At 46.7% G+C, this 12,532-nt stretch overlaps 1 protein-coding gene across 10 annotated transcripts in view; it reads right to left on the bottom strand.

Annotated features, from left to right (window-relative positions):
* Nucleotides 1-12,532, bottom strand: part of RGS6 (regulator of G-protein signaling 6) — a 486,920-nt gene that overhangs the window by 102,092 nt on the left and 372,296 nt on the right. For all 10 annotated transcript variants that reach the window (XM_015562012.1, XM_006760726.2, XM_006760723.2 and 7 more), the window contains exons 4-6: nt 7,352-7,402; nt 4,340-4,446; nt 3,018-3,069 (exon numbers count right to left, since the gene is read on the bottom strand). In XM_015562012.1, coding sequence (XP_015417498.1) covers nt 3,018-3,069; nt 4,340-4,446; nt 7,352-7,402 — 210 coding nt within the window. The remainder of the gene's footprint in view (nt 1-3,017; nt 3,070-4,339; nt 4,447-7,351; nt 7,403-12,532) is intronic.

Below are 12,532 nucleotides of genomic sequence, written 5' to 3' on the forward strand. Positions count from 1 at the left end.
AAAAAAAAAAAAAAAACTGACTCATTTTCCAAACTGTCTGTGCTAGTGACATCATTATTTATCTCAATCTCCTAAATTAGGCGATTGTATCTATGTTCCTCATACCCTCTAATTACTTTTTAGAACAATGGATTTTAGCATTGAAAGTAACCCTGGCAACATCAAGTAAGGGCCCTTCATCGACAGATGGAGAAACGAAAGGCCAGGAGAGGTGAATTGATTTACTCACCTCTGGTTACGGGTGGAAGTGGAAATAGAATTAAGGTCTCGCTCAGAGCCCTTTTTCCACTATGACAGTCATCGCCCCATTTACTTATTCGTTTTCCCATTTAAAAGTGTATTGAATGTCTCTATGTGCCAAGCACTGTTTCACGTGCTGGGGAAATCACCATGAGAGCAGCTACCACTTACATGGCGCTCACTGCGTGTCAGGGCCCTTCCCAGCGTTCACTTACTCCTCACAATAACCCTGTGAAGTGGGCTCTCTACTGTCCTCATTTTATAGATGAGGAAACTTTTTTTCAGGTCATTCTCCATTATTGGGGCTCCATTATGGCTCCCTAACACTGCTGATTCCATTCTAAATGTCTCTCCTTGACTATGTAGGCTTTTTAATCAACCCGCCCCTCCCAAACTACTGAACTTTCTCAATCACTCTTCATTAACATAAAACCTTTGAGTACTCAGATCAGACTCCTCACTATGCCCTTCTTACCCCCATCATGCCACCTCTCTGGAATGCTTGGAGAACAAGACTGACTCATTCAAAGAGGTGACCGAGCAACCGATGCAGAGGAGGTGATCGGTAAATGTTTGTTGAATGAATGCAAGTTCCTGGTTCCTTGTCAATCCAAACCATACCTATTCTGAATTCTTAGCTTCAATTTCACATTTTTTCCTGGCAAGAGGGCCACCAGAGAACCAATAAGATCAAACATCAGTCTAGGAATGATAATACCAACCACCACCGAAGTGTAACTGACTCCTTACTATCTGCCATACACCAAACCTTACTTGTAGTTCATTTAATCCTAACAAGACAACACTGGGAGACAAGCACTGTTAGTATTTTGCTTTTAATATGAAGTTCCTGAGGCACAGAGAGGTTAAGGAACTTGCTAAGATTACACAGCTAGTGGAGCTAGTCAATGCCGGCCCACCGTGCTGAATTCTTTCTTGGTAAATATTTTCTGACTAAACTGCTTTGGAAATGTTGGCGAGTGATTTTGAATCCTACACCTTGACTTCTCCATCTGATTTGCCAAAATCGAGGCATATGAATTAAAAAAATAATTTTGCTTTCATGAGAGCCTGATATAAATTGTTATTGCTATCCCTGCTTATGCTGGACAACTAAAATTAGAAAATGGAGAAAACATGTAGAGAAAGGGAAATAATGTCCATTGTATGCTGTGGTAGATGGCTTAGGCGTTACAGTCAAGTAAATATTTCAATCTTACTTGGGCCCAGTTTTCTGGTCCTACCATCCTCCCCACTTCACTATGGCCTGGAAAAATATTGGTTTCCCCATTCATAAGGGTGCATGGCTGCTGCACGAAACAGCTACAATCATTCAAATTCTGAATTGGGCTTTTGTTAGCAAAATTTCAGCCCCAGAAACACTTGTTTTATGAGCAGCCAAATGCAGCTCCCATTCTGAGCCAGAAGCCTTGCTGGATCCACTTATCACCTCACCCAGGGTGCAGCCCAGTTCCAGAGGGGCCCGCGGTGCTGCCTGCAGACAGCTGATGTGACAAGAGAGGGGCCTGTCCTCTGTATGAGGGCCATTTTCCAGACTTGGAAACAGAGCATCGTAATCTTATTAGGCAATGACTTGTTCACATTCCATCCTTAGAATTACTTCCAATTGCTAGTTACCCCACCCTCAAATGTGTGGCCTGGAGGGCGTAGCTGGTCACACAGGTCTCTGGGGACCGGCTCCCCAAACACCACCCAGTGGCCACTGCTACTGCCTGCCTGCCTGTGCCCACAATCCTGCAGAGAGCCTGGGGAGCGGGGAGCTGCTGGTCTCATCAAGTGCCCAGTGAAAGGACAGCCACTGTGCGACCCAGCAGCTGAGCCAGTGATGAGGATGCTGTGCAAAGGGACAGGTGCTTCTGCACGATGCCACGCACAGGGCCATGAAAGGAGCATATGGGCCTTGGAGCCACTCAGATCTGAGTTCAAATTCTGCTGCCTCCACTGAGTGTCTGCTAAGCGCCTTTAATAAAGAGCAAATACTCAGCACCAGCTATGCCTGAGGTGTGCACTGGGGCAGGGGGTGGGGTGGGGTGGGGTCTGAGAATGAACAAGGTGGACTAACCCCGCCCTCTTGGAGCTCCCAGACACGTGGAAAGCAGTGTGACAACTGTGATAAGGGTGAGGAGGTGGCCGCTGGTTCTTATCTGAAGTAGAGGGACAATGTCCTTGTTTAGAGGACTGGCACATAGAAATATTAAACAGCCTCCACAGAGAGCCTATGGCAAGAGTCTAATAGATCCCTCCCTTTACAAAGGCAACTCCCTGCTTACCCAGCTCCCAACTTCACCCACTCATTATTTTTCTGGACCAGGGTAACGTCTGTATATCTCTGCTCTGATATTTTGCAGTTTCTCCCTAAATTCCAACTATCAAAAACACCAGTGAGTTATTAATAAATGTTAACAAGCCTGTGAGGATAGAAAGGGTCAGAGGGTGGTAGCCCCCTGATCTCGTCCTCCCGGGAAAAGTCCTACAGAGCTGCTGTGGGATCCTGGTTTTCCACGGCCCCACAATGAACCTATTGGCCACGTGTGGTAGACTTCTTCCGCCCCCCATTTCCTTCCCACGGCTGCATCTTCCAGTGCGCGCTGCCTTTCTCCATCATGTGAACAGGATGCTTATTGCATGTCAACAGTATGACAAAGGGCTAAGCCGGGTGAAGAACCTCCTCCCCTGCACTCCATCGCCAACACCGAGCATTTGCCTTCACACTCCCAGCAGTAACACTGAGTGTGGGCTGTGCCTTCACTGCTCACCATAGTCCGTGTTTTCAGGCTCCCAGCAGTTCGACGGCCAGAAGTACGGAGCCTGCAAAAGAGCAGAGGTGTCAGGACTCAGAAGCACTTGCCATCCCCTGCCTAGGGGTCAGGGTCAGCCCTCCCTGCACCCAGCGAGGACCCCGCCCTAGGACCGGCTCTGTCCCCATCTCCTTTGTGCTGACACCACAGCCCAACCCTCTCCTGTTCTTAATGCAGCTGAGGCCAGTCAACATTTTAATTTAGGTGCTGGGAAATGAATCCAGGTAAACAAATAAGTGAGAAAATTAGGAACTTAGTTTATAGGGCAAAACTTTCTTATCCTGAGACAATAGAAGTCTAACTACAGAAAATAGACTGGCATGGTTTTTTGGGTACAAGCCCCAAGTTCCTGAGTAGTGCCCGCCCACTCCCCTTCCCCCACTAAGTTCATATGATGAAGCCCTAACTCCCTGTGGCTGTATTTGGAGTAAGGAAATAATTAAGGTAAAATGAGACTTTTAGGGTGGGACCCTGATCCCATAGGATTAGTGCCCTTATAAGAGGAAAAAGCAGATCTGTTTCTGGTTCTCTCTCTCTTTTTTTGTCTCAAAAATACAACAAGAAGCAGCTATATGAAATCCAGGATGAGCATGTTCACCACAAACGAAACCCGACTGACACTTTCATCTTGGACGTCCAGGCTCCTGAACTGTGAACAATAAATGCCTGTTGTTTAAGACACCCAGCATGGTATTGTGTTATGGCAGCCTGAGCGGACTAAGACACCCTTTGGCCCTGTCTGAAGAACTCGCTTCTAAACCCTTTGGTTTTGACCTGGACACCATCCCTTATCCTCTGCCCCAGATCTAGCATGGGATCTGAGAAAAGGAGTGGAAAACAGGTGTGACAGGTTAACAGGTAGTGAATAGAAACATCACACAGGAAGTCAGCATGATTCAGGAGAAAGATCATGGACTTTGCTATAAGGCTGACTTAGGTTCTAACCAAGGCTATCTCTTAGACTTACTAAGTGCCCATTAGCTTTCCCTTATAAGAGGAAACAGCAGATCTCTAGAAAATGGGTGACATTTGCCCCCCAGAAATGTGTTCTCCAGAATAAATGAGGAAATACGTATACATTGTCCAATCAATAGTAGGTTCTCCACGAGGGCTTTTCTGTATTATTTGGGTGGAGCAACAAAGGGCCCAGACAGAGTTTGTTTGGTTTTCCCGAGCTGCTGGGAGGTAAGCGTTGCTCCCTTAAATACACCCAGTTTTCCCATGTGTCTCTAATCTGCAATCAGAGGATGATGAGAAGGAGGAGGAGCTGGCAGGCCTACCTGGAACCGGTAAAAGGTGCCATCGTCCTTCATGGTGAGAACATGGTCCGAGATGGGAAAGACATAGCCCTGGGCAGCGATAAGGCTTCCCAAGTGTATTGCTTCAACTGCGGGGGCAGGGCGTAAGGGAGAGAAGTAATTAGGAAGCTGTCAGAGTGGAGGGCTACGTAGCTGAAATGTAAACTGTGAGTGCAGAAAGGCAACAAGAAGTCAACTGTCATCACCCCTAGATAACTACTGGCTGACTGATCATTCAATAACTTTATGGTATGATTGCATGGACTAGGGGAGTATCAATGGTTGGGAAGCACTACCAAGTGTCTGGGACTCCTCTGCATCCCAGCTCTGAGAGTCTGACATTACTTTAACCTCCCCGCAAGACTTCCAGCAGAAAGTGCTCATGGTGAAGAGTATGAGCTCTGATGTAGATAAACCTGTGATAGTTCACATAAGGTGTGTAGCAGTGTCTGGGCAGGGTCAGTGCTCAGTAAGTGCCGGCCGCCCTGATTCGTATTTTCATTCTCCTCATTTCTTATCATCCTCAGCAGTGAGCACGCAACCTCGCCACCCACCGACACTCTGCACTCACACTGCATTGTCCGTTGTGACAGCCCCTTCTCTTAGGGTCATAAAGGCAAGCCTCACTTTTGTGGTGAGCAGTGTCGTGGGCAATGGCACAGGGAGGCCAATGTGGTAAAAAATTTATATTTTTGCCACAATCAACATGTTGTTTTGTTACTTTAGCTCCAACCATAACTAGATTCACATAAACCATTAAGAATTTTATATTTAGCCCAACCGGCATGGCTCAGTGGTTGAGCGTCATTCTTTGAGCAAAAGGGCTTTTGCTTAGAAATGTGGCAGACGGGAAGAAGAAAGGGAGAGAGGGGTGGAGGTGGACATGTCCGGCTTCCCAGAGCCTTCGTTTGCCTTGTTTCCACCTTTCTATACCCAGCTGGTGAATTACTTGTAACTCCTCCTGCTCAGAAGCCCAGGCAGTTCCCAACACCTGGAAGTGCTCTTAAGGGCATCAGAGTATAGCCAACCTTCAGAGACATGACCCTTGTCATATACACCTTTCATTGAAGATACTCATACTAGGGCCAGAGGGGATTCCTAACCATCTCTCCTACCACTAGCTGGTTCAGGGTTCTCAGCATAATACTACTACCCACTACTATTACTATTATTACTACCACCACTACTACTACTATCACCACTACCACTACCACCTATACTACTGTTACTACTACTACTACTAACCACTACTATTACTATTAATTACTACCACCACCACAATTACTATTAATACTACCACTACTACTAACCACTACTATTACTATTACTATTACTACCACCACCACTACTACTACCACTACAACTACTCACAACAATAATGATAAGATATTTTAGTGACACATGATTATTTTGGAAGGGTCAGGAAAACAGTGCTCTTGTAAGAGACCACCGTGAAGAAAGGTGCTCCTTAGTTTAGCATCATCATCAAAAGAAATGTTGACTTTAAATACATGTAACTAAGCTGGAAGAGACTTATTCAGTCCAGTTTTTGTAAGTGGACAATCAGAAGTCCAGGCTGCATAGGAAAAACCCACAGGCCAGTTGATTCAGGTTCTTTCCTTAAAAGGATTGGCAGGTATCATTTTCCCCTGTGGATAAAGAACTTGACTAGAATTAAGAATTTTCATGAGTCATGAGAGTGGCCATTAATCAAGGTGGTGAAAAAGGCTACTGTCACTTCATTAATGACCTGCTTTTCAGGCACTCAGGTTTCTGGCAACTATATTTAATCAAACTCTATGTAAATTGTATTGTTTTGTAGTCAATAGTATATTAGGAGCATCAGATTAAAATACAGGAATTCCTGAGTTGACATACTGACCCCCGTCAAGAATCATAACTGAAGGACAGACATCTAGAAAGGGAACTTGAGAAGAGATCTTTTAAAAAGCATAGAAATTGTCCAGCCAGACTGGCTCAGTGGTTGAGTGTCAACCTATGAACCAGGGAGTCATTGTTTGATTCCGAGTCAGGGTACATGCCCGGGTTGTGGGCTCGATACTCAGTAGGGGGCGTGCAGAAGGCAGCATTGATGTTTCTATTTTTCTTTCCTTCTCCCTTCCTCTCTGAAATTTAATCATCATTGATGTTTCTATTTTTCTTTCCTTCTCTCTTCCTCTCTGAAATTAATAAAAATATATTAAAAAAACATAGTAATTGGAGGCCATTTAATTTGGGGCAAAGAGGTCTAATCTATAAGAACATCAGAATATATGTATGGGTATTTATACATATGAAATATAGGCACCAGGAATACTCAGTTAAGACAGGGAGTGAAAAATAAATTCAGAAAAGTATTAACTAACAACACATGGTAATAAGCTATACTTATCTAGAATTTTCATTTGGCTAGAACTCCCCATTTTTTAATTATGCCATGAAAATAAATTTTACTGCTTATTTACTGGTGGGAGGACAGATTTGGAAACTGTTTTATTGGCTAGAGTTTTGTTATTGTCTTTCTGGTAAGGTTTTCCTAATTGAAATGCACAATTAAAGTTGAAAAAAAATAATTCCTTCCCTTCTTGCAGAAGAAGAAAACAGAAGGCATCTTAGCAAATAATTAAACATCTTAATTGTGAATCAGGCAATCTAATTTTAAGATCCGGGTCTGGAAGGCTGCTCAGTGACAGTGCTACAACTTACCTTTAATTGCTGTGGCTAATGAGAATCCAACTCATTTCACATGTTACTGTATTGGGCTCTTTGGCATTCTCAATGGTTACTCATTTCCTCAAAGGGTGATTTAAATTTAAAGGTAGCTATTCAGTGGAGAAAATAAATCAATTTCATTTGTAAGTAAAGAGGTTCCACATCTTGGGATTCACCTATAAGCCCAGTTCTCCGGAGGGTAGGAGATCTAGTCTGGAACTTGGTTATGTGGTATGTTTACTGATACCATGAGGGATAAAGTCAGGGTCGAAGGTCAAGTACCTGGGTCTTCGATGGACAGGTTCTTCATCAGCCACTGCACAATGTCAGTACCTGCAATGATAAAGCAATTCACCTGAAGCCCTGGTGGGTGGTAAGCCCTGTGGCAGAAGAAGTCTGTTTACCTAAGAGAATCCTCATTTGAATTAGCACACACCCAGAGAGCTGGGCGATACTGATGCTTTTCTATCCTAACACACTCTTTCCACCCATTCATTCACTTCCACAGTTACAATCCCATTCTTTTCCAAAAAAACAAAAAAACAAATCCAACTCTGATGATGCCGAAGGATCTTGTGTGCACACGTTTCTGGGCAGCGTCTATAGGGGACATCCTGTGCATACAGATTTGGATCACTTCCCCAAGATGGGCTGGTGAAATTTTACCATGCCTGGCCTGCAGACCATTTCCTACGGAGAGCAGCCTCCTCCATTCCCTACCCTTACTGACAAGGGCTGACAATATTCCTGAAAATGTCTCTAATTTCTTCTGGCCTGGGCCCACCCTGAAAGAAAGTAGCCCTGTGTCAGTCTGTGGGAGAAACTTCTCTGTACTCACTTGTTCCCTCGGTCAGGTGACATTTCCTGATGCTCCTGCAGTTTGGTGTGGACTGAGTTCTGACAGTGGGCATGATGAATGTTACTTCTAGACACAGGCCATGAAAACTCCCATGTGGCCCTGCACAGCTCCATACCCCTCCGTTCCCCACCTGCTGGCTGAATGGAGAGGACTTCAAGGGCTCAGGGCGGGCAGAGCCACAATGTGGAAGGAGCCTGGGCTTCTGAACAACCATGAAAACTGATGCCCATTTGGGGCTCCGACCTGATTGAAAATGTGTCATGTTAAGCACCAGAAATTGGGGGCTTACCTGTTTAGGCACCTAGTGTTATCTTAACTAATTTAAAATCTTAAGAGTCAGAAGGGACTTTTAAAACTTACTTGCTCCAACTCCAGCCAATACATGAGCCCCCATCCGCAACACCCTGGGCAAGAGGTGCTGTAATCTCCATTTAGAAAAGTCCCAGAACCTCAGAACTCACAGATCCCTCCTAGCCAGTCTGTCCCAGTGGAATCGTCTTTGATTTCTAGGAGCAGAAACTGGACTTACTCTGTGGCTTGCTCTCTTTGGCCTTAGTTTTGCATTCTAATGCTAGAAAAACAAGCTCAGACCTTCTCACTCTGTGGGACAGGTCTTCAAACATTTGGGCAGTTCATCTGACATACTATCGGCATCTCCTTAAGTGTCATCCCCACCTCGTGAGCTATGCCTGGGTCTCTCGCCATTTTGGTCACAATTAATTCCCTTTTGTCTACCTCCATTTGGAAATGTGGCTCCTAGGACCAATGTTTCCTAGGGCAGCCCAGTTCCCATGAGGAGTTGTTTTCGGAGGATTCTGAACCTCTAATCAATTCACCCCAAATCTCACTTTAAACCAGTGCAGATCTTTGAAGGTGGATTTGTCATTTCAGGATGTATGCATGACGGAAAATAGCCCGAAAGGGGAGCATTTCCAGATATTCAAGTCCTGGCATGGGTGTAAGGCTTGGTAGGAGAGAGAGGGCCCGTGGACAGCTCTCCTGGGATAGATTCCTGCCTGAGAGACTGGAGAGCGTGCAGGGGGGTTTACCGGCTGTCCTTTACCAGAACTCAAGTTTCTAGAAATTTGGTTGCCAGTGGGGAGACCAGTTCCGGCCTGAGTGCCTAGACATTTTGCTTCTCTTTGGCTCTCTGGAAGGTCGATGAACTCTCTCTACACGGTAAATGGCCAGGGGCCCATCCTACTCTTTCTGTATGTCCTCCCTCCCCCACCACCCCAGGACCAGTCTCCACTGCTGCAGGCCTCCCCACATCTCCACCTCAAAAGCAAGACTTCTGAGCTCTCCCCTGTTCTTGCTCCCGGCTGGCATCTATGAACTAAACTTTGGATCCAAAGCACCCCTACTCATTCACATTCTTCGAGAGAAAGGGAGAGGATGTCTGTGTGTGCTTGTGCGTACGGATCCATTTCCTCCAAATTATACAAGTTCAACATTTGTCCTAGGAAACGAAGAACAAAGCAGAAATCAAATAAGGACTGTAATCCCAAGTTGGGGGTGGGGGAGAGACGCTAACCTGTTTTTTCCTCAAAAGAAAAATAGTCCTTTTTTGCAGGTTGCCTGGAAACGGAGAGGTTTCCAGCATCAGCAACCGCTCTCCCCGGGGCAGGCGGATTATCTTTCTGCTGAGCTGGCGGAACCATTATTTATCACCTGCCAAGACTGATTACTCACCCTGGGACAATGACAGCCCTTCCTCTCCCCTGTTAATTACTGTCATCATTAATATCCATGTCACTAATTAGTATTCATTCACACTGAAACTCCTTCCTCGCTGTCATACCCGTTCCCTCTCCACCCACCCCAGCCCGCAGCACCATTGTCTGGGTTTCTACCCCCTTTTGGCTTTACGGGCTCAGCGTCTCGCCTGCTTGTCTGCCTCGTCCACCAAGGCCCCATCTGCATTCAGAACTGAAGGATCCCACTTAATCACATTTTGTGTGTGTGTGAAAAGGGGACAATCACAAAGGCCCCCTTTCCTTTCCCCTGTGGGGACCACAGGCCTTGGTTTCTTGTCCTGGGTGCAGCCCCCATGACACTCAATGTCTTCATCTGGGGGCTGGTGTGGCTGTCCTTGGCCCTGGTTGAGGGCTGGGCTGCTGCCCCTGGCTGTCCTGGCCACTGCCGTCAATTGGCAGTAGCACCCCACCATCCCACACACGCTACTGGAACACGTCGTGGCCACCAGCAAACACAACAATGCCTAGGGCTGTGGACTCTCTCTGTGGGCGCGGGGTGTCCTAGGCTTCCGAGGACTGATTTGGGGAGGCCAGCCCGCAGTCTGATGGCAGAAAGTAAACTGCTGCCTGTTCGGCCTCAGAAACAAGTCAGGAAGAAAAGTCCATCCTAATATTATGTCCATTAAAAGACCTACAATTGTTCCACTGTAGAATCAGAGAAGAGTACAGTGGGGCCTTGACTTACGAGTTTAATTCGTTCCGTGAGGGAGCTCGTAACTCAAATTACTCGTATGTCAAATCAACAGTGAACGAGTGAGAAACGTGATGCTGGGCTGATATTGTGGCGTTCAATGTGATGTTCGCTGTGCCAATTAGAGGTGGGGTATCTGAAGCTGGCTCGTAACCCGAATTTTAGCTCGCAACTCAAAGCAAAAAATCGGCCAAGAGACAGCTCGTATCTTGAAAAACTCGTTAGTCGGGACACTCGTAAGTCAAGGCCCCACTGTAGTCCAAACCACCACCAGGAGTAAGTATTCTTCTTCTCCTTGTTCTTCCTTCTTCCCCTTCCCCCAATCATTCTTGCCTTCTTATTACAAAAAGAATTTCAAGATTATTTTCTGTTCTATCCAAAATTTGTTGTTGCCTTTTGTGATCACAACTGGGTTCTGGTTTTTATCTCAGCCAAGCTGACCTGCCAAGGACTTAAAATCAATATAAAAACACTGCCCAGCTGGCATAGCTCAGTGGTTTAAGCATTGATCTATGAACCAAGAGGTCAGAGTTAGATTCCCGGTCAGGGCATATGCCTGGGTTGGGGGCTCAATCTGCGGGGGGGGGGGGTGGGAGGGGGGGCAGGGATCAATGGTTCTCTCTCATCACTGATGTTTCCATCTCTCTCTCCCTCTCCCTGAAATATCTCTGAAATCAATAAAAATATATTAAAAAATTCACACAAAGAAACCCACTAGCAACAAGTGTGGGATGGTCACCCTTTATTTTCCAAGGTCCCAAAACACTTGGCTCAAAGTTTTCTTTTTGAGGTGAATTTACCAATATATATTCCAGGGGCATCATGGAATACATCAGAGGGCACCTGAAACACTTGTCCACAACATGAGTGGGTTGCTAGCTGAGCTCTGATTAGATTATGCAAACTTGAGAAAAGGTTGGTTCCAGTCACCTGCAAATTTCAAGGTACCTGAAACTTGGTAGCTTATATGTCACTAGAAGCCTGGTGCACGAAATTTATGCACTGGGTGGGGGAGAAGGGGATTAGCCCTAAATCAGCAGTCAGACATCCCTCTCACAGTCTGGGGCTCTTGCAGTCTGGGACCCCTTGCTCTTTACTGCCGAGGTCTCAGCTGCCTGTGAGTGAGGAAGGCAGCCTTATGCCACCTCATCGAGTGTGTAGGCCCCATTTGCAGGCCACTGCTCATGTAGGGGGAGCGACATTCCTGAGTGCCCACTGTGTACCAGGCCAGAGCTGTGCACTTGACCCTATTATCACATATTATCTTGATGATAATTATGTAAAGAACTAGAGGCCCAGTACACGAATTTGTGCATCGGTGGGATCCCTCAGCCTGACCTGTGCCCTCTTGCAATCCGGTACCCCTTGGGGGTTTCAGCCCGATCCCTACAGGCCAGGTCGAGGGACCCCAGCGGTGAGTGAATCTGTACACTGGGCCTCTAGTATGCATATAAAATTTTGGTTAATCTCTTCCTGCCATCCCCCCTCCCTCGTTCCCTCTGAGATTCATCAGTCTGTTCCATGTTTCCCATGCCTATGGTTTCTGCTCCTACCTTGAACATCTGCCCTCTGGTGGTCAATGCTCAGCATAGCTATTGGCCAGTTGCTTAGGCTTTTATATTCTACACTAGAGACCTGGTGCACAAAATTTGTGCACGGGGAAGGGGTGTCCCTCAGCCCAGCCTGAACCCTCTCCAATCTGGGACCCTCGGGGGATGTCTGACTGCTGGTTTAGGGATCGGGCCCAAACCAGCAGTCGGACATCCCTCTCACACTCTGGGACTGCTGGCTCCCAACTGCTCGCTTGCCTGCCTGCCTGATTGCCCCTAACCGCTTCTGCCTGCCAGCCTGATCACCCCTAACCACTCCCCTGCCAGCCTGATCGACGCCTAACTGCTCCCCTGCCAGCCTGATTGCCCCCAACTACCCTCCCCTGCTGGCCCAGTTGCCCCCAATTGCCCTCCCCTGCCAGCCTGTTCCCCCCTAACTGCCCTCCCCTGCCAGCCATCTTGTGGCTGCCATCTTTGAGGGTGTGGCAATCAATTAGCATATTCCCTCCTTATACGCTGTGGGAGCCACCATCTTTGAGGGCAGGACAGTCAATTAACATATTCCCTCCTTATTGGCTGTAGGCACCGCCATCTTTGTGATGATGT

The sequence above is a fragment of the Myotis davidii genome, unplaced genomic scaffold (genome assembly GCF_000327345.1).
Source record: "Myotis davidii unplaced genomic scaffold, ASM32734v1 scaffold17, whole genome shotgun sequence".
Lineage (NCBI taxonomy): Eukaryota > Metazoa > Chordata > Mammalia > Chiroptera > Vespertilionidae > Myotis > Myotis davidii.